At 34.1% G+C, this 23,009-nt stretch overlaps 2 protein-coding genes across 2 annotated transcripts; both read left to right on the plus strand.

Annotated features, from left to right (window-relative positions):
* Positions 1-5,268: 5,268 nt before the first annotated feature.
* Positions 5,269-11,354, plus strand: LOC115991861 (aspartic proteinase-like). The gene is made up of 14 exons (XM_031115812.1): positions 5,269-5,376; positions 6,608-6,985; positions 7,090-7,150; positions 7,361-7,455; positions 7,538-7,650; positions 7,750-7,918; positions 8,041-8,080; positions 8,240-8,304; positions 8,827-8,940; positions 9,138-9,202; positions 9,687-9,843; positions 9,929-10,048; positions 10,866-10,954; positions 11,057-11,354. Exons 2-14 carry the CDS (start codon positions 6,614-6,616, stop codon positions 11,139-11,141), a joined length of 1,545 nt encoding a protein of 514 aa, XP_030971672.1. The 5' UTR covers positions 5,269-5,376; positions 6,608-6,613; the 3' UTR covers positions 11,142-11,354.
* A 3,815-nt stretch (positions 11,355-15,169) lies between these two features.
* On the plus strand, positions 15,170-16,624 carry LOC115991078 (mitogen-activated protein kinase kinase kinase 18-like). The gene has a single exon (XM_031114825.1). The coding sequence runs from the start codon at positions 15,311-15,313 to the stop codon at positions 16,622-16,624; it is 1,314 nt and encodes a 437-aa protein (XP_030970685.1). The 5' UTR covers positions 15,170-15,310.
* Positions 16,625-23,009: the final 6,385 nt, after the last annotated feature.

Genomic DNA, 23,009 nt, shown 5'->3' on the forward strand with positions numbered 1-23,009 from the left:
TTCACAAGGAATAGGTTGCCCATGACTACCATCTCCACCGGTTTCTCTTGGAGGATTTTTCTTTGACAAATCGTTAGCTCCAGAAGAATCGTCTCCAAAGCACTCATGAATTCTTTGCAAAGGTGCTTCCAAAAGGGACTCCCTTGTTGCACCGAGACCATGTTGGTGAGGAAACGTTGGTCTGTCCATGAGAAAATGCCAATACGGGTTTGGAGTTTTTATCCAAGCCACGTCCTCCATGGGTAGATAACCTAGTCGAGCACTCACCTCTGTCAGGGGGAAGATGTTCTTCCAAGCTACTAAAGCCTCCTCCTCGTACCAGCCCATTATGTCTGTTGGGTCCCTTTGGATCCCTTTTATCGTTCTGTCTCCAATAGGTATCACCTTGCCCTTCAGAAAAATTGCCCATCTCTCTGTTGGTGTATTCATTCTCCTAAGCTTTTGCCTCAAAAGTAAACCCACCAAGGCCGGCCCAAGGCCTAGGCCTAAGGCCCCCACCATAAAAAATATTTACCCTTTACAAAAAAGGCCCCCATCCCATTGTAAAAGGTCCAAAATTTTATAAAAGATCTGAATTTTTTCAAATGGTTATGCACTTTTAATTATTAGTGATGTTAGGGATATCACAAATTTTACTATAGATTTATAAATTGACATGTTACCAATTATAAAAAGTATTTTAAATATTCATCAATTACATTATTGAAATTCATCAACCACTATTATTGTCATATTATATTGTGAACATTTTGTAGTACCTTTAACATTTTCCTTTTTTATTTCTAACAAGACTTTAAAAAAAAATTTACAAATGTGTTAGATCATCAATGATGATTAATCCCCCTTAATAGTTTGAAACTTTCATATTTGTAAACTAATCTACTACAAAGCCACACATCAATTAATATCATAGATTATACATTAGATTATAAATGCAATTAACTATGTATCGTCATAATTTTTATAAAAATCATAGGTACATAATTTCTGGGTTAAAGATAGAATATTATGCATAATGAGAGTGCCAATGGCTTATCCATTAAGTTAGATTGATGGGTTTGGAGCCCTGTGTTCTGTCAATGGAGGGGATATTCCTCCTTGTCTCTTTGTTGTTAAGAAAAGGGGGATTTCCCTCCTTGTCTTCAGTAGTAGAAGTTGTTTGTCCCTTCTACTCGGAGGAGTATTTTGTTTTGGGGTTGTCCTTTTGTCTTTCTAGGGATATTAAGAGTATCCGTGGAGCTTGTGGGGTTTTTTTGTTATGGGGTTGGGGAAATACTTTTCTATATATTCGGGGTAGAGTTTCGACTTCATGCAAATCAGTTATCTTGATCTCTGGCGTTTACAAGTCGAAAGTAAGGCCATCAGCGTAGTCAAACAAACCAGATTTTTCTGATGTTCATCTAAATCCAGATGTGCAGGGTACCGGAGTTGCCCAAACGGAACAAGGCTTAGGGGAGTCGCCGCTGAAGGAGGGTCCAATAAAAGCGCAATCAAGGGATATCAAGGAGGTACAGGTAAGGCCAGATTCCTTGCAAGGATCACAGAGTGAGTTATTACCCAATACAGCTGACCTATGGACAGAAAGTGAAAGCAAATCTTTGTTTTTAGAGGGTGTTTTCGACATTAGTGAATCCAGCGATGTAGCTTCAACGGAGGGAGGCGACAATGAATTAGTGCAAGAAACTATTGCGACGGTGCAAGCGGACGTTACAACAGTTATGGAAACCGAGTTTTGTGGGATTGATTCCTCATTAATGCCGACTTCAAAGCTGGGAGAGGTTTCAAACTTTACAACTACTATGGAAAGTCCAAAATCCCAGGCATTCATTAATGAGTCCAGCTCATTTAATGCACCTCTTATTTCAGTTATGGAAGTAAAGCGTGATACATTGGTAGCAAAAATAAGTAATATTGAAGAAGCATTAATTGCGCATAACAGCTCACCTATTTTTGATCCTATTAACTCTATTTCTCAGCAATCCCAACGACAAGTGCTTAATATGGTCAATATTCCAGACAAGGAAGAAATTTCAGCAACAGCACTGAAGGGTAATGAGCCAGATCAGTCCAATCAGCCTCCATATCGTGCCATACGGAAACCACCTCCATGGCCGCTTTTGAAGGTGAAAATCACTATGTTCTCGTTCACTATTCGGAAAATATGGACACATCGGTATCGAGTTAGAACCAACCAACCTTGTTGCAGTCCAAATCAGCTCGCAAACATGGCCAAAGAACTCCTAATGGAATTCCAGGCGGTGCAGCAACCTTTTCTACCATAGTCCACACCAATCCGAGTTCTTTGGAGGGCTCCTATCTTGGACATGGTAAAGGTCAATTTTGATGGTGCACTATTCAGTAGGGAGCAAAGATCAGGACTTGGTGTTGTTATCGCTAGATGTTTTAGTAAATAACACTACTCTCATGTTAAGAGAGAGGGTAATATGGTTGCTAATGTTTTAGCTCATTTTGCTTTAAATATTTCAAATTATAGTGTGTGGTTGGAGGATGCTCCACCACAGTTTCATTCTTGTGTTTTTGCAAACTTTGATGGTATTCATTGAATAAAAGGCACTACGTTGATTCTCAAAAAAAAAAAAAAAAAAAAAAAAAAACAAACAAAACAATGTATAGTCATATATCCAAGATAAATTAATTTTCTTTTTAAAAAATTATATATATATATATATTTTTTTTTTTTTGTTAAATTTATGTTTCAACTATAATATTCAATTCTCTATATGAAATTAACTTTATTTTTAGTTAGTATTATTCATTAAATTATGTATTTAATACATCAAATTAACCTCAATTTGATTAACATTAAATAATTTTATTTAATTAATATATACATATAAAAGGCCCCACATAAATCTTTCGCCTTAGGCCCCAAATTAGGTTGGGCCGGCCTTGTTGGAGATAGGCATATTCATGTGATCATCTATGTAGTAGTTGGTGGTTTTAGTTTCTAAAGTTTCCTTCGAAGCATTCTCTATCTTGCACTCAAGGAGTGTATCTTTCAGTTGGGTTACCTTAAATTAGATTATTACGATCATCCAAAAGCTATTGAGCTTGCTTTTCGGAAACATCTTCATCTTGTTCAGCCAAACCTACCAAATTTTTTGAGTGCAAATCCAAACCTACAGTGCAATGATTGGTTTCTTGTCCTTTTAAGGAACAACACTAGCTATGGGACTGCCTAGGCTGAATCATTCACAATATTCTCTTGAAAAATTTAACTTATGAGTTGTGATCTTACCTCACCTCCCACATGTATTTAAAACCGTACAATGAGATGATTTTTAAAACGATTTTTACCAAAAAAAAGAGGTTAATTTTGACCAACCATAATAGCGGACACTCGACTCTAAAAATAGATTTTTTTTTTTTTTTTTGGTTGGTAGAGTTTAGCTATAAAATTAGTTGTTATTCAATAAAATGAATACTATTATATATTTTAAAATTTTAATTATTGAATTGAATATTCTTTACACTCTTAGTACACATGTCAACTTTTGTGTTAATAAGATATTACTATTTACTATATGATTTATAAGCTTATATTTTATTCATAATTTTAAACTACAAAAACTTACAATTTAAACAATTTATTGATGACATAACTATTGATTTTTAATTTTTTAGAAATTTTTCAAGTATGATGGATATAAAAAGAAGATGTAATTCCAGGTGGATTTGTCAAAATTCACCTCCAATAAAAAAATATTAAGTAAGGTTGTAGTCTAAGGTTACAATAAATTTTGTAACTAAACTTTGTCATTTTTTTGTTGAGAAAAAAGATAGAAAGAATTTTTATTTATTTATTAATATGCATAGATTATAATTTTAGAAGAGCATTAGCATTTGGGATTACAAAAAATGTTCTATTTTACCATCTAAAAAGTTACTTTATCTAATATATCATTCTACTTTATAATACACCCAATATCCTAGTTTTACTTTCCTATACAACACATTAAAATAATATATTTATATAATAAAATAACATAGAGAGAGGAAATGAGAGTCTGAAGAGAGAGAAAGAATGAGATATTTTAGGAGGAGTAGGAATAAAAAATATTATTTTATTTTTGCAAACTTGCTATAATAGGTTCTAAATTTAGGACACCATTGTAACTCAGTTGTAAAATTTGTTACAATTAGCGTCTTGGATAATGCTTTCTGGTTTTATTTTTGAAAATAAATAAATAAATGGAGACCGCTAAAGCCTTATTGGAGAAGGACTAACAATTAATTATGTAGTTCATGACATGTTTTTGGTTATTGGTGGCTAGTACTATTAATGAACAATTATTCTAAATATATAGTTGAATATGCCTAAAAAGAAATTGTTTATATTCGAAAATGTTTATCTAGGAAATACTCCTTTAAAGGCTTATTATAAACCCAAGCAAGCATTCAAAATATCTGTCCTAGTCCTACAATCATTAATGAAGTTAGTACAGAATGAAATGAAGAGCAAAAAGCTATTCCTGTAATTGCCTTCCTTTTGTATTTACTCACAAAACCACAACCTTCCCACGAGGCTAAAAAACGATGTGTAGCGTGTTGAAGTGAACAAATTGTATGCACCACTGCCACGTAAGCAATCACTTCCCCAGTTTCCCCAACGCATCTCCCATCACCGCCCTTTTCCCATAAATCAAACGGCCCAAAAAAGAAAAAAAAAAAAAAAACTAGCAAAAAGAAGGGTAATAGTATCACGAGTTGTGATTGGTGGATGTGTATTGATGGATCATGTGAAAATATACTTTCATCACGCACAACAAATAAATTGTGATACAAAATTATATATTTTTATGTGTTCTCAACATTGCTTCAAAAAGAATATCAAATCCTGTAAATTAAGTATGTTTGGCAAGTTTTTAATTTTCATGTACAGTGTTTTAAAATTTCACTTTTTCAAGCATTTTTTTTCATATTTTAGTAAATTTTCAGCAAATTTTTTTTTTAATTTCAACTTATATTCTGTACCCTAAATTCTTCTTTTCCCAACAAAAAAAAAGAAAAAGAAAAGGGAAATTATCAAAAAAAAAGAAAAGAAAAAAAGAAAAGAAAAAAAACACGAGTCCATTGTGTGTGTCCAATGCTTACCACGCCATCTCCGCAGAAAAAGATCAAACGGCTTCAAAAAACACGAAACTTTCACGCTATATTATTTGCTGGGCCCCACCATTTTCCCCTTTGAACGAAAGAAAGAAAGATACAGTATTAGCTGGGCCCCACGGAGTCTCTCACACTGTCACAGTGTCTCTCTCTCTCTCTCTTGTACTTTCGTCTATTTTAAATTCTCTGTTTCTTCCTCTTTTCTCTTCAACTCTTTTTCCTCTACTTTTCCTTTTGCTAAACAAATAGGTGAGTGAATCAAATATTTATTGCAATGAATTATTAATATAAACTATTAATTATTAAATTTTTTTTTTATCATTCTGTTTTGGTTTGCTCTGCTAAGGATTTAATGTTTTTTGCATGTGAGAGAATATATTGGCTTGGTGATCGGTCATTATTATAATATTTTTAATGTCTTTTGATGCAAGTTTGTTGGAGATTGTGCTTGATCATTGTATATTTGTATTCATGACATTTCATGTTAGTGCTTTGAGCGTTTTGTATAAGTTGGTTTTTTTTCCTGATTAAGCTCTGTTTGTTTCGTGGGAAAACGAAGGAGAATGAAGTTTAATAAAGTTTAAAATTTTAACTTTTTTACTTAAGCGCTTTTCATCTTGGTAAATGTGGTTATTTTATTTTATTTTTTCCTAGTTAAGCTCTGTTTGTTTCGTGAGAAAAAAACGAAGGAAACTGAAGTTTAATAAAATTTGAAAATTTTAACTTTTTACTTATAAGCGATTTTTATCTACGAATTACTTAGTTTCTAGAATATGTTTCGGACTAAAAAAGAAGAAAGAATAAAAATTTTTCAGGTTCTGTACTGAATAAGTATAGTGAAGGATAGAAAATTTTGATTAAATTTAAATTTCCTACTATTTTTGAAGCAGTTAAACGGAACTTGTGCTTGAATTTTCCGCACTTCCCTGTTTGGTTGCTTAGAAAGTTGCTGAAATGATAGAAATGTAGTCTAGAATTTGTTGTGTTCTATTTTTCTGTTCTAAATATCAAAAACTGATCTGTAACTAAGCTACACTGTTAGTATATGAAGATAAAACATGTAAACTGAACTTTAACTAAGCTAAAAAACTCAGCTTTATTGTTAAATTCAACTTAACTCACCACTTTATTACTTTTTATTAAATTAATTTTTTTAAAGTTTTACTGTTAGATTACATGTACAATCAGGTGTTGTTTACCATTGATGCATAAAGTCAATAATTTGCATATAGATGAGTTAGATATTGAACTCCAAACATGTTGATATATTGCAAGCATGTAGGGTATAAGGAGAGAATGTAATCCAACGGTAGATTTGTCAAAAAACATATCCAATAGATAGTTATTGATAGGTGTAACATTGACTAAAGTTTCTCCCAATGTAACTTGAACCCAACCCATGTATATATGTTTTGAATATTATTTGTTTCGCTTGTTAATGCTTTTCCTGAACCTGAAAATTGCAACGTGGATGAAATAGGTGAACATGGGAAGCAATTTGAAAGCAGTAGTGTTATCTGTGTTCCTTTCAACCCTTTTGTTTTCGCTGGTCACCTCTGCTTCCAACAATAGGTTGGTTAGGATTGGACTGAAGAAGATAAGATTCGACCAAAACAACCGTCTTGCAGCGCGGCTCGAGTCCAAGGAGGCACAGGCTGTAAGAGCTTCTGTTTGGAAGTATCATCTCCGTAATAGTCTTGGGGACTCTGATAAGACGGATATTGTTCCATTGAAGAACTACTTGGATGCTCAGTATTTTGGTGAGATTGGCATTGGTACACCCCCTCAAATTTTCACTGTAATTTTTGACACTGGCAGCTCTAATCTGTGGGTGCCATCAGATAAGTGCTTTTTATCGGTGAGCTTGGACTTCTATGTTTATAATGAATGTAATTAGCATTCTTGGCTTTATTAAAATCTTGATTGAAGGCAGTAGATTCATGTTTTGCATTTGTGGTGCAGCTTGCGTGTTATTTTCATTCTAAGTACAAGTCAAGTGAGTCGAAAACTTACAAGAAGAATGGTTAGTCCTTTTGTCCCAACCATAGAATAATGTTCATTTCATTTATAATAATCAACATCATGCTGCATGGTCCTTTACTTTTAATTACGGTGCCCACTTCATGATACGTGATTAGAAGGGGCTGTCTTGGAGAATTGCCTTTTGAATGCGCAATATATATGTGTATTATCTATGTTGTCTGATGTAGCTCTGTTGTCATCCATCATGAAGGGACATCTGCTGCTATCCAGTATGGTACTGGAGCTATTTCCGGTTTCTTTAGCTATGATGATGTCAGAGTTGGGGACCTAGTTGTAAAGAGTCAGGTACCTTGAACATTTTTCCTCTACATTGTTTCAAATCTTAGTAGTTTGATTAGACTGTACTAATTACAGCTGATCCCTTCAGGAATTCATTGAGGCAACTAGAGAGCCTGGTGTCACATTTTTGGTGGCGAAGTTTGATGGCCTATTAGGACTTGGATTTCAGGAAATTTCAGTTGGAAATGCTACTCCTTTGTGGTATGTGTGTATATCTTTGGTTTTAATTGGTCTTTCACTGAAATAAGTTTATTAATATGAAATTTTTAGTGAGGTGCTTGCTTGTCGACTGTTGTACAGGTACAACATGGTTGAACAAGGTCTTATTAAAGAGCCAGTATTTTCGTTCTGGCTCAACCGTAAAACAGAGGAAGAAGCAGGGGGTGAACTTGTCTTTGGTGGGGTAGATCCAAATCACTTCAAGGGTGAACACACTTTTGTTCCTGTGACACGGAAAGGCTATTGGCAGGTAGGTACTATGTTGTCTAAAAACTTCATATTTAACCATGGTTAATAGATATTAGATATTCAATATACTTTTATATTTTCAATTATCTTCTCATTTTGCCAAAATATATTTCTTTTTTATAGTTTGACATGGGTGATGTTCTTATCGGTGGTAAACCAACTGGTATGTTCTCTCTTGATGCCTAGTACAATTCCTCAAACGAAAAAGAGATGTTTTTGTTTTTTGGGAGGCAAGGGGGGAGTTGAAGGAAGACATAAATTTTTTTATGATCTGGCTCCTGTTATTTTGTGGGACTCAATATTCCATCTGGCTGCTATGTAGGCTATTGTACTGGCAGTTGTGCAGCTATTGCAGATTCTGGAACTTCCCTAATGGCAGGTCCAACGGTATGTATAATAGCTCAAGTTCTTTGGAGCTATTTTGATTATTGTTTATCAATCTCTTGCTTCATATGTTGTGCTAGTTTATTTTGCCACTTTAGATGTCATTTTCAGCTTTAGTTTCCGTTGAGGTTAAACTTGAAACATTATTCAATAGAGTTATTGTGTGAGCAAGATGACACAATGTAGAAGCAGAAAATGAGAAACAACTAATACATTTTTAAGTGAGCTTTGTTTGATAGATATATCATCCTTACTATGATATGCTTCTGTGATTTTCTGGTCACATTCTTCCAATTCTCATTTTCATATCTTGAATTTGATGGCTGAATTCTACGTTTATTACTGTTATTCATTTGGGTGTCCTAAAAGCTTGTAGGCTGGTCATCTTGGCGCATTGCCTTGAAAGTCAGAAAATCTAAGATGTAGAATTTATGTTTCTATATGAAAAATATATGTGATTGCTTTCTTAATATTTTACATGTGCTTATCCCTGAAATATATGGTTCTTTTTTTTTTTTTGGTAAGGCTGTGATTACAATGATAAATCAAGCAATTGGAGCCAATGGAGTTGCTAGCCAGGAATGCAAGGCAGTTGTTGAGCAGTATGGACAAACAATTATTGACTTGCTTGTAGCTGAGGTAAATACTTGGCTTTTATTAATTTCAATTTTTTTGTTTTTTCTTATCAGGTAATTCGGCTTATTATTTTATTTTATCCTTTTCATAACGAGTGGAAAAGATTTTGTCTCAGCATGTCAATTCACTTATGTCCCTTGCAGAATGTTCCAGTTGATTCCATTATTGAACTAAGTTCTAGCTTTCATTGTGCATAACAGGCAAACCCGAAGAAGATCTGCTCCCAGATTGGATTGTGTACGTTTGATGGTGCCCACAGAGTTAGGTCATACTCAAATATTTTTAAAAGTCCTCTGCCTTTTTATCTTTCTCTTACAATATGCCAGTGAGTTTAGGCCGTTTGGCTAAAGTGGAACTTCACCCTCCCACAATAATGGGTGGGAGGGAAAAGTTGTGGGTTGAAAACTCACTGGGTGCATTTGTCACATACCAATGAATATATATATTCTCTTGGGTTGCCCCTTATAACGTTTCCTGTTGTTATTTCCTTTTCATTATCTGCTTCCAGACTGCATTGTGAGCCCTTAAATTGTACCCATGTTGCTGTCAAGCTCAAAATATATTATTTTGTTTTTAAATTTGGTTTTCGTCAGTTGTTTTTGAAAACTTTTAATTATTTCTGGGGTTTTTTTTTTCTTCTTAATTAAAAAAAAAAAAATTGCAACACGTTTGTAATTGCTTCTTTAAAAAATCTCCCCGATTTAATTTTTAGATTGGGAACTTATTGGTCTGTGAATGTTTTTGTACAGTATTGGCATTGAGAGTGTCGTGGAAGAGAACAGTGGCAAAGCATCTGGTGGAATTCGTGATGCTATGTGCCCTCCTTGTGAAATGGCAGTTGTGTGGATGCAAAGCCAGCTAAAGCAGAATCGGACACTAGATTATGTGCTGACCTATGTCAATGAGGTGAAATATGTCTTGTACTGCATTGTTGTATATATCTTTAGGAGATTGCTGCTCATGCTGACTTGACCTTCTGGTACTTCCACAGCTTTGTGATAGGGTGCCAAGCCCAATGGGAGAATCTTCTGTGGATTGTGGAAACATTTCTAACATGCCTACTGTTTCCTTCACAATTGGTGGAAAAGTTTTTGACCTCAGCCCACAGGAGGTAACATGTCATCTGAATCAATCATGAAATTGTTTTCCCCTTTTTGAGAGAAATTTTAGTAATAGTATTATGGTATTTTTTTACTTGTCCGCAGTGATCGTTGTTGTACTTAATTTTTCTTCTTTAGTGTGCACCCTTGACCTGGAAATTACATATGCAGGACCTAGTAAAGTTTGCTTTGCCTTCTGACTCTTGTTTTCTATGGGTTCAATCGTATCATCCAAAATAAAAAATAAAGGTTACCTTAAATGGCTCCTTGAGTAGCAGTGTTTTCAATAACACCATCTAACATAAAATTGCCCAATGCTTTGTCAAAATGGTCTAGATTTTTTGTTTTTACTCTTATTTATTTTTTAAAATGATAAGTTGTTAGAATGGTATTGATAAAACCATCTTGGTATGATTTTTTAAGCTTATAATTAGATTAGAACTTGTTCATGTATTACTCAGAGAAAAAAATTAACTCACTGACTATATATTCTGAAAGGAAAAGTTTCTTATAAGGGTAGGTGTCATTGAAAGCTTCAAAGACAATTTTTTTTTTAATTGTTTCTTTGTTTGCATCTTACTCATCTTCAGATCATCTGTATCTAGTTAACTGCATAATAAAACTAAAGAGCCAAACAAGCTGAAACATTCAATAACTTTGAACTGATACCAGCCATTGTTTAGAATGAAAATTTTCCATGGCTTTTGTTGAGCTACTGTCATATATATATATATATATATATGAAGATATTATCTTGGCAAACTTCATCAATATATAACTAGAATATCATTGTACTGATATCAAAACTTTTCTGGATGGTGTCACCAGTACATACTGAAGGTGGGTGAGGGTCCTACGGCTCAGTGCATCAGTGGCTTTATGGCTATGGACATTCCTCCTCCTCGTGGACCTCTCTGGTAGAGTTCCATTCAAGTCAACTTTCCATTTATCATTCAGCATCTGTACATGTGATGCTTCTGGTGTAGATGATTCTCACTAATGGTTCTTTTGCAATGCAGGATATTGGGGGATATCTTCATGGGTCGCTACCACACTATCTTTGATGCTGGTAAACTGAGAGTTGGATTTGCAGAGGCAGCATAAACAAACTACCCTGGGCTGTGATATCTTTATCTGTTTGCTGTCTGTGTGAAAACCTTATTTAAACTTGAAGTTAAATGGAGTAGAGTTATGCTGCTTGTATATATTTAAAATGGATCTCTTTTATCCATCTGAAAAGTTTATCATGTGTGCAATGTGACCTTACTTATTTACCAACCTCACAATCGTCAAGTTTCATGTGGGTCCTTTTTGCAATGCAAACGCGTCATTGAATGTTGAAACTTTACATCCATTTGATTTGTTCAAGGAGCATGAGGTAGGTAAGTTCAAACATCATGGCTTCAAGCTGCTGCTGCACTTTTTCCTCGTACTTCTTTTCCAGGCTTGAATCTCCCGTATTTGTCCTGCAGTTAAAACATCTGGTGGAAATATAATAACATGTTTAATTTCTAAAAAAAACCGTGCAACTTTGTGTAGCACAAAGGTAGCGAAGTTAAAACCTGTAGTTACAGTTAATGTAATTGTACCGTTCAACAATCTGATCAAACCGTGCCATCGACCAGCAATGCTGGTTTGTAAAGATTGTCAATCAGCAATAATGTTGGTGGAAGTGGTTGGAAGGGTATTTTTTGGTTCAAAAATCCAATATGACTGGAATGTATTTAGCCAGAAGATTCACCAATAGATATCATACTGACTGCCTCTCCCTCTCTTTTTTTTTTGCCACTCTGCCACCTCCATCCAGCCCTTGAGCCTTGTTGTCTTGCTCCATTACCTTCCCATCGATCTGTTTAGGCTTGAAATCATAGTTGTTTTTTCTTCCTCTTATTTTTTTTGCCCACCATTGACACTGACTTGTGGCCAACACCCCTTATGGTTTACTGTTACAGCGATGGCAGTTGGAAATAGTGTTTCGGGCACGTCTTTTGCACTTGCGCTTACCACTCATTGACGCTCTTGCAGCATGTTGCCCTCGGGCGATCCTTTGGCAACTCAACAAGGACCCAACCTTGATTCTTATTCAAGGATTGTAACTCCTCCCTCATGGCCTTTTGCCAATGTTAAGATCCATCACTATCCATAGCTTCTTGAATACAAAGGAAAAATAATCACATGTAATTTGACTCAGATTTAGGCCGGGCGTTATATATAAGATATTCATATGATTCTCATCCCTCAAAACACATTTCTCATCAGAAATCTCTCAGCCTAAAAAGTAAAAACCACCTTCAAGCACAAACAATCTCTATGGAGAACAACTACCACAAAAAGGGAAATAGAAAGAGTTATTAGGTCTGATAAGCCCCTTTTGAAATTTTTGAGCATTAAAATCAGGAAGGTTTTGGCCTGTTTTTATGTACTGGTAGTGTTGAATTATCACATCAATTTTTTAGAATTTAATTTGATTAGTTGATCTTTGGGCTATATATATAGCTTGGGTGCCTTATTTAATTGTGACTTTGTAAGGTTAGCAATATTATAATTTGATTCGGTACATGGGTAATGGGTTAACTACTAGTTAGACTTTCAATACCCCAATAAAAAATTTAGACTTAGAAATAATATACCACGCCTGTATTTCAGGGACATAAATAATTGCAGTATTTAACCCAAGCACTTCCTCTCCAATTCAATACATTGGCATGCGCATGTGGTTGTGTCATGTGTGTATGTATGAGAATTTTCTTGTGTGGGTCATCCTTCTTTTTGTATCGCTTGTGTGATGCTCAAAAAAGTGAGAAGTCACATTGCCCCTTCCATTCTCCAAAGGACACATTGGTTTTCAATCTGATCTTGAAGTTGACTACCACCTTTAGTCTGCTTTCATTGTGGTGTGAACATGTCTTTCATTAAGGATTAAACTTGACTTTCTATCCCATTTTCTAATTAATTACTTACAATATCAAGTTATCAACTAATAAAGAAAACCTTATTTGAGATATATACAAGGGGAAATGTCTAATCCCCGTTGAAAAAACGCTTTTGTTTTATAGATTTCTCGTAGGATTTTGTCCTTAAACATGCGTAGAAAATGACCCAAAATATTTTAGTACTATGCTTCTTTATTTATAAGCCAAAGAAAAGCATGTTTTGATGTGTTTGCTGGTTCACGCTTTCAACAGTAAAATGACTAATTTTAGCTGAATTCAGTCCTATGTCATGTCAATATGGTCACCTACTGGCCAAATGTTCCTTGAGAAATTGAGATGGGAAGATGAGTTTATATTCCCATGTGTTCTCCACACACACACACACACACACACAAAATGATTTCAAACTATTGAGCGTGCTTAAAAATCTACAAAAAGTTTTGAGAATCTAATTCATGATTTTTTTAAAGAAAGATTTATTTATTACAATGGTGCTGAGAAACATTTCAATGCTTGTATGGGAAGAAAAAAAAACGTGAGGGTCCCCTGAGCTTTGCCGAAAGTGAAGAAAGAGATTCAATGATTGGGTAAAGGTTTGCTTGAGAGGGACACATTTTACACTCTGGCACAAGCATATACCTTTTTTTTTTTTTTTGATAAGAGCATAAGCATATACTTTGTTGCTAAGCTTTAAAGCCGCCCAAACTTAGCTAAAAAGAATTCCTTAAATTATTCATATACTTTTATTTTTATTGTTTTTGTTGGCTGAGAAGCTGATAGCGTGGTATTGTTAAGAACAATGCACAAAATTTTAACAGAATTTTTGATATATATATTAATGTAGTAAATTGTGATAAGAAGATCAATTTCGCCTCAACAATTGAAAAAGAATGTGAAAATATATATATATATATATATATATTTTTTTTTTTCTGTGTAAAATGATTGGGATTTGGGACTAAGAAATCAAAGAGTAAATTGACACTTGTAAAGACTTTGGACTGTTTAGGCTATCCCATTTTCAAAGAGAATGTGAGTTTGGTTGGGCGGTTTAGGCTTTCCCATTTTCAGCTAAAGTCCAACTGTCAGTTCCGAAAGAGTTTTTTAGCTTTGTGGAGTTGGTTCCACATAGCCAGCCCTATCCTGATCCTCTCTAACCCTTTTGCTTTTTGGTTGGTTTATACGTACAAAAAAGCCTACTGTATCCTATCTTGCCCTTTTGCCTTTACTTTGATTCCTCTTGCAAACTTCACCCACAATCCAAGCAAAGCTTGAAACTATGCAAGCTCTCTTAATTCTTGAAAAGGGTAACTTTATTTTCACTCCAATATTCATTCATTAACATTATTGCCCTTTATTATTATCCTATATCATCAAAATTTTAATTGCATTGATCTTAGTGTGCAAACATAGATATTATTAGTAAATTACTACATAAGTCCACTACATTTGGTGCATAGCCTTTGAATCTTGACACTGCTCAAATACAAAATGGTACTAGTCTTGCTTGCATAGTGCTTTAGGTTTTAAATGTCAAACAAGTTACTCCAATCAATGCATGTGGTCCAGAGATTTTTGGCATGGACCTTGCAATTCTTAATCTTTGTTCTGAGAATCAATGTGGGCATTGGGACTTGGGAGTTAGGAGTCATTGTATCTGCACTAATAACAGTCTATCTGCCCACCAAAATTTCTTTGGGCAAAAAACCATCCCTAGTAAAACCAAGGATGGTTTGGTACAGTCCCAACTTAGCTTGTACAACTTTGTCTTTTTATTGTTGATTATTGCTAAGAGGACTTACTTCAACAAAGTCAAGCACTTAAAAAACCTAAGAATTGGTGACCTTTTTCTATTCTTAAATCACAAACCAAACCCATTGGAATATCCCATAATCCATTGTATCCTATGCTCATCAACACCACCACTTCCCACACCTAGCACCCGTTGCTCACGTTTTCACATGATGCCATGTGGACAAATATATATAGTTAATTCATAGTTAAGTTATGTAACTGCCGTCCAAAGTTAAGTTGTCATCACTTATCTTCTTGCCACGTGCCCCTCTCACAAAAAAAAGAAAAAGAAAAAAAGACTGCGGCTGCCCATTGGTTACGATGAAAATAACCAAAACTTTCAAATAGAGTAGTACAAAAAGCATTACTTCTTCGATTAAGCCAACCATACAATACCAATATTGAAGACTAAGACTATGCTTTTATTTATATATACATGTATTGAATTGAGCTCCCACCTAACAAAACAGACACACCAAACTGCAAAATTTTGCCTTCTTATAACTCAGTTCTCTCACCCTCCTTCCTTGTTAGCTCAGCTCTTCAATGGACTGGACCAGAGGCCAAATCATTGGCCGTGGCTCATCCGCCACGGTCTCAGTGGCTAAGGTTCATGGGTCTGGAGAGATTTTCGCGGTCAAGTCCACCAATCTCTCACAATCAGAATTCCTCAAGAGGGAGCAAAGAATTCTTTCTACAATAAGTTGTCCACAAATTGTAGCATACAAGGGATGCAATGTTTCATCTGAAAATGGTAAGCTTCTATACAATCTTTTCATGGAATATGCTCCCCGTGGCACCCTCATTGATGCAATTCACAACCAAGGTGGTGGTCTAGACGAGGCCACAATCCAAGCCTACACGCGCAAGATTGTGTTGGGGCTCGAATACCTTCATTCTAATAGCATAGTGCATTGTGACATTAAATGTCACAACATTTTGGTCACTAATGGTGGGGTGAAGATTGCTGATTTGGGCTGTGCTAGGGAGCTTGATGACGTGTCGAGTGCTGATTTAGCAATTGCCGGCACTCCAGTGTTCATGGCACCTGAGGTGGCGCGTGGAGAGCAACAGGGGTCCCCTGCTGATGTGTGGGCTCTAGGATGTACCATGATCGAGATGGCTACCGGGCGGGCCCCATGGCCCGGTGTTTCAGACCCGATGTCAGCCCTTTACCGAATTGGTTATTCGGGTGAAGTGCCAGAGGTTCCTAACTTCATGTCAAAGCAAGCTAAAGATTTCTTGGGCAAGTGCTTGAAAAGAGACCCAATGGAAAGGTGGTCAGCTAGTGAACTTCTTAATCATTCTTTTCTTGAGGAGCCCAAATTTCAGTTGAAAGAAGTTAATAGTGATTCGGATACTCCAACTTGTGTATTGGATAAAGGCTTTTGGGAATCCATGGAGGAGCTTGAGACAAATCCAAGTACAAGCTATAAAAGTTCCTTGAATTCTCTCAAGGAAAGAATCCAGCGGTTGAGTGAAGGTAGTACTGCATTGTGTCGGCAAAAGCCTAATTGGGCATGTGAGGAAGATTGGATTACAGTTAGAAGCAATAGTAACAAAGAGCCAGAGTTGGTCAATTCCAGCCAGGACTTTGCTTTGTTAAATGCCAATGAATCCATAGCAAGTGTTAGTCGGGACAACAACTTTGTATTTTACAATGAACCCACGAGCATTAGTGGGATAGAGGCTTGTAATATTAGTAGCAGTATTGGTGGTAATGATAATAGCAATAGTAGCAATAATAGAGGCTCATTGGTGGCCTCTGAATGTACAAAAGAGTCCTCTAAATGTACCAAAGTTGATTTAAATGGAAACAATATTTCATTTGAGAATAATACTCATTTTTTGCTTTCATAACCATACGATTAAGGTTCATTCTTGCCAATATTTTTACCTGGGCCGCTAGGCTAGAGCTGAGACCTACTTTATTTTATAGTCATACCCAGGCCATATAAATATAATAGTGAATTTATTTTTAATGGGTAAAAGAATGGGCCTGGGGATGTTGTAAAAGAGGACAGGCCTAGTCGGGGGGACAACTAGGGAGGTTTGGGCTTGTCTGCCAGCAGAGCTAGCTAAAACCTTAAACCTTCTCTTGAGATTGGATAAAGATATTAGTTGGGTATAAAAGCAAGTAGTATAAGCTTATCAGTAATTGTCTCAAATCACTTGATTTAGGTTGGAAAGGCTTTTACCTGTCATTGGAAGAAAATAAAATTTTCCCAGTATGGAATGAAAGTTTCTTATTGAACAAATAATTGTGTATTCTTTCTAAATTAAAGAGTAGAATTAGGAAATTACAAATAAGCATTTTTGTAAGGGGTTTGGTGGCTTTTGTCTAAGAGTTTGATAAATTATTGATTATCCAAAAAGTTTTGAGTCATTAGAAATGGTGACTTTAATCACTCAACTTAACCATAATTCTCACACTCCTCTTCATATGTGGGCCCAAGCTCTCTTTTAATAAGTGATTTTACATTTCAGTGGGTGTGTGAATATGTAAGTTTGTAAGGTATTAGTGAGTGTTGTTGTAATCCACATAATTGATAGTAGATTTTGTTTGGTGTTGCTCGTGGACGTATACTTAAAATTGGCTTAACCATTGTTAAATATTGTTGTCTTGTATAATCATTTTATATTCTTGTTTGCATGAATGCACTTCTATTAAGTATTAAACAAATCACACAACTAGGTGAGTTGGATATGAACGTGCTATAAAGAGGAAACCCCATCATGTGACGGATTGACTATCCATGAATTTAATAATCCCATGACTAGTTAAATCATTTGAATAAATTATATAACTATTGAATATATGTTTATGTAATTAAAAATATAGGTAATCGTCACCAATCACTCGCCACCTGCAACTCCTTTTCAGAAATCAGCCATTGCCAACATAAGAAATGGCCCATTTTATCTTTGCAGAGTGCAAGCATTCTATTGTCACATGTCTTTGCAGCCACTTTAGGTCAATCGATCTAGTGTCGGCTCTACATGCAAGTCAAGGTGGTCACAAGACCACTCTGACTTGCAAAAAAATGTATATATACACTTGCAAAAAATATATTATATGCCAAACTAATCTATTGTGACAATTCTAATAAAAATTATGAACACCCTGACTTGAGAATTACAAAAATTTGGATTCAATAAGAGTAGTGTTATTACATTCACAATATTTTCACAATAATTTTACAACAAATCTAATGTACTAAATTGTTACTGATTCTAATTTGGGCCAAATACTAATATTATTTTTTTTACCCACCAATAACACCTTTTTGTATAAGATTTATTGTAAAAATGTTGTGGACGTAGCATTACTCAAAATTAATTTTACCTCAAAACATAATTCTTAATCTCTGTTCTTTTTTAAAGCTTAAATAACAACAATAAATATTAACTCAAATAACAACAAACATAAACCAAACAAAAATAAGACAAGACCAAACAACAACAAGCGAAAAAATTACTCAATAAAAAGCCTATTATAAAACAAAAAGATAAAATTTGTGGTCATTCAACCTATTCAATAAAAATAATTTATAATTTCATTTTTCTTTAAAAAATGGTACCAAGAAAAATATTGTGGTAATTTAAATTTTTAGTGATCACCCTAAAAAAATTTTTAGAGCCGCCACTAAATCGATCAATACCTAACTGATGATTCATAACCACAACTTCCAACTAAAAATAAGTTTCTTGCAAAAGCACAAGCCCAACCTTTTCCTTAAGTAAATGATAACATTTTAGCACTTGCTCAATCAATTCATTAGGTCCCCCCCACCTTGGCTATCTTTCAATGACTCAAATGCATTTGCTCATAGTCCACCATCAAATGCTTTCTTTTTTTCTTTTTAATCCTACCCAAACAAGTTAAGAAATAATAAATATTTCATTTATAATACTCATTTAAGAAAAATTATATTTTTCAATAATTTATTGATTTGAATAAACAAATTCATTCTAATTGTATATACTTTTCTTGATATTTGTACATATTTTTTACTTTATTTTTAATGAATATACCATACAAATGCAAGTTAAGATGCATTTAACAATCTACCTTCTCTTACCACCGCACACTCTTAGTATGGTAGTCATTCTATAAGTATAAGTGCTTGTGGGGTGTAGAAGGTAAGAATCGGGGTTCAAGTCTCTAGGAGGGGGTTTCACACATATATACACTTAGATTAGACTAGAGTAGAATTTATATCTTGTAAAAAAAAATAATTTATCTCCTCTTACTCTTTAGTGCCAATTTATTATCCCATTTTGAAAGTGCACTTTTTGAAAATACATTTAAATGTATATATATATATATATATATTAAATGTATAACTTTTCAAAGTGACTCAGTTTCTGAAAAAAAAAAAAAACCCTAATAAATAGGGACAGAGTTCACTAACTTTATTGCCATGATTATTTTTTATTTCACTTGTGTTACAACCTTACGTCACAAGTATAAGCTAAATTTTTTTTTTTCTCAACTTGTTTATGAGAGGCCACTGTAAAAAATAAAAATAAAACTAAAATTTAAAGGCATGGCTTCCCACTCCAAATTTGTTTGGACATCCTTTCCTATATAACCCTCCAATAAAAGGATGTAGTTCAGGATGGACGGACGGCTTTATTATAAGTTATCACTCAACTACACTCCAAATGCTTTTGTTTGTTTCCACTTTCCTATCGTGCCAATCACCATTTTTTTTTTCCTGTTTAGAAACTAATGGCTTGTTTGGAAGTTTAAAAAAGGAGGGGGAGTAGAGTAGAGGGAGAGAGAGTAATTCAATTACCTTATTTAGAAGTTTTTTAAGGAAAGAGGTGGAAGAGTTTGGAGGGGTTTCAATCACCTCTAACCCCTCATTTTTAATTCCCAAAATTGGAGAGATTTGGAGGGAGAGTAGAGTAGATAAATTATTAACTAGATAAATTCCTCAATTTACCTTTTCTAAATTAATAATAGACCAATGTTGCAAGTCTATTTTCAAATAGGGATAAATTTGTCTATTTTAATCATTTCCTCTCCTCTCCATCCTAATTTTTAAAACATCCAAATAAGGGGAAGGGTTAATTACTTCCTTCCCTCTTACTAATTTTAAAAATATCCAAACAAGGTAGAGGGAAACCATTCCTCTCTACTCTCCTCCCCACTACTCTCCTCCCCTCTACTCCTCTCTACTCTCCTCCCTCTCTAAACTTCCAAACAGGCCATAAGCTACTAGCCATTTCACTTCCTCATAATATAAGTGTTTCACTTTATCATCTCCAATACTTTGGTAGAATTTAGCATCTTGTACTATAATAGGGGCACACCTTTTTTTATTTTATTTTTAAATAGCAGAATTAAGCATTGAAGTTGAATTATGTTTTTGAGCACCATTAGCTTCTTGCTTCTATGCTTTTTCTCTTCCTTTTTGTTTGGCTATCACCAACCATTTCAACTATTTCTTATCTTCCTCGTTCCAACCATCTCCTAGGATCTATGACATACAGATGTATCAATATTTAATAATCTTTTTAAATAGTCTTAGCTACATAAATTGTTTCTTTATTACTTTTTCCTATATATTAATGAACAAAATTTAGCTACAAAATTGGTTGTAACTTAAAGCTACAAGCTCACTAAATAAATAAATATTATTACATATTTTGAAAATCTAACTGTTGAATTGCATGTTCTTTACGTTCTTAATACATATGTCAAATTTTCTGTCAATCGAATATCATTTACTATATGATCTATAAGATTATATTTTATACATAATTTTAAATTACAAAAACTTATAATTTAAAAAATTTATTGATAACATAGTTATTGACCTTTAATTTTCTTGAAATTTTGCAAGCATGGAGGATATAAGAAGAAGATGTAATTCAATAGTGAATTTGTTAAAATTCACCTCCAATAAAAAGATATTGAGTAAGGTTATAGTCAATTTTGTAGTTAAACTTTGCCACTATATCTTTATACTATGCTTCTATATCCATCCCATCTAATCATTTCGGAAGAAAAAGGGACACGTGGGATCATTCCCGTCTCCTAAAATCAAAAGGAACCAAGCTAAGATGGTTGTCAAGTAGCATTTAATGCAACTTGATGGTAGTTGGATTGCATTAAATGCAATGATAAGGGCAGTGGTTGAAGCAATCAATATGAATCCCTGTAATCTCGACTCTATGGCACATGTCGCCTTTTTTGTAGTCAACAGTTTCTTATTAAGTTCCAATTAGGCCTATTTTGGAAGAAGTTATACCCTACATCGGGTATATGCTTCTCCTCTCACACAATTGGTGGGTCCCACTCTTTAGTGGGACCCGCCAGTTGTGAGAGAGAGGAAAAATATACCCTCCTTGTGCAGGGTATATTTTTCCCTTTTTTGGACAGGCCTCTAACAGACCTATGTGATCGATGAGGCTTCCTTTGTCTTACCTAGTCACCTAGTGTGATTAGGTTAGTAGTTGCAGACTTGCAGTAGACTGCTCAAGGGGAGATACTTCTAAGTCAGCGTATATGGTAACCATGATCATAGGACCTAGACAGAGCTTATGGGTCAAATGGTCCATCCAACTACTATTGTGAGCTCAGAGACATGGATTCCCCCTCATAAATACCTAAGCTACCTTATATTTTTGGTTACATCACAGTTTAGAAGAAGTCCGAAGGTACTAGCCAACCACTAAGGTTGTTGGCAATTCCTAAACTTGGTTACATCACAGTTTAGAAGAAGTCCGAAGGTACTACCCAACCACTAAGGTTGTTGGCAATTCCTAAACTATCTTGAAAGTAAAAATACTTCTTTTTAGATGGGTTTAGGAATTGCCAACAACCTTAGTGGTTGGGTAGTACCTGCGGACTTCTTCTACTTTATTACTTTAGACATAATGATGTAAAAGCTTTATTAATGATTGAAATTCAGCCATCAAAAAAAAAAAAAAAAAAAAAAAAAATTCTTGAATGACTGAAAATCTATAGAAAAAATGCTTCCAAACAAACAATCTCTATTAAAAGTTCTTACAAACTATAAAGGTTGTATCTAATATACAAATTTCTTGATTTCATGAGATTTGAGAGAAGTAATTAGTAGACAGATTTACTCGTAATTTACTTTATTCCCAAATTTGAACTTGTGATTAGAAATATCAAAATGGAATCCTCCGTTTTAAATCTGTCCATTATAAAATCTTCATTTTTATAATAAAATATTGATTTTTAATTTTAATTTTAATTTAATACAACTTTAATATAAAATTAATTGAATAGAAAATTTGAAAAAAATCAGCTTAGAAAAACCATCTCTCTCTCTCTCTCTCTCTGGTGCATGAGCTCTAAAACCGTCTGATTGTTGCAGATCCCTCCTCCCTTGTTGACTTTGAAGCGGAAGCTTGTGATACTCATTTCAATGAAACCATCGGGTCGAGTTCCTGAGCACAAAGATATATGGCTTGGATTTTAAACTCGCTAGTGGATTTCGGGCATTAAAACATTCGTTATTGACCTTATTTTTGTTTTGTGTTCTCTTTTGAGAAAAGAAGAAGATTTTTTTACAAACTAAGAAGAATTTCTCATAGTTGCGGAAGAATCCGTAATGGTTGGTTTGATCTATTTTATTTGTGAAGTTGTTTTCTTAAGATATTTTGTCCTGTATTGTATTTTTTTCTTTGTTCCTTATTAGTTGTAATGTTTGTATCATTTTTGCTAGCCATAAAACGAGTGCATTTTACTATTGTAGCATGGTTCAAAATTTTGTCATAACTTTTTTATTTGTTCTTGTAAATTTTTTTCTTGTTCTTGATTGATCATCTTTTGTAATGCTTGTAGTATCTTAGCTTGAATTAAAAGAATATAATTCTAGTAGGACTTAAAATTTTATTGATTTTAAATTTTCATTTGATTTCTTATTAATAAAATAATTTAGTTGGATGAGATTTTTCTTTTCAATTAAATTTTATAGAATTTTTTAGTCCGGCATGCTTTTTTCCCAATTCAATTTAATGTAAATAATTTTTTTTCTATTAAATTAAATGAACTTGTTTTAAAAATAATTTTCTTTATAACAAATTCGTTACATGCATGGAAAGTGACCACATTCAATTTTATCATTTATGATAACACAAAGGTCAATAATACAAAATGAAAAGTATGGGGGTATGTTTGCAAATTGACCCAAATCTTAGAGGTCAAAGGCCTTTTGCTATTTGTTCAAATAAATTAGAAAATAATGAAATAATACAGCAT

The sequence above is a fragment of the Quercus lobata genome, chromosome 5, assembly GCF_001633185.2.
Source record: "Quercus lobata isolate SW786 chromosome 5, ValleyOak3.0 Primary Assembly, whole genome shotgun sequence".
Lineage (NCBI taxonomy): Eukaryota > Viridiplantae > Streptophyta > Magnoliopsida > Fagales > Fagaceae > Quercus > Quercus lobata.

Bases quoted from the DNA above. Each gene is read 5' to 3' on its own strand.
- LOC115991861 (XM_031115812.1), top strand. From the start codon at position 6,614: ATGGGAAGCAATTTGAAAGCAGTAGTGTTATCTGTGTTCCTTTCAACC. The intron at 9,203-9,686 runs GTCATACTCAAA...GTTTTTGTACAG, and splicing joins GATGGTGCCCACAGAGTTAG to TATTGGCATTGAGAGTGTCG. The intron at 9,844-9,928 runs GTGAAATATGTC...GTACTTCCACAG, and splicing joins TGCTGACCTATGTCAATGAG to CTTTGTGATAGGGTGCCAAG.
- LOC115991078 (XM_031114825.1), top strand. From the start codon at position 15,311: ATGGACTGGACCAGAGGCCAAATCATTGGCCGTGGCTCATCCGCCACG.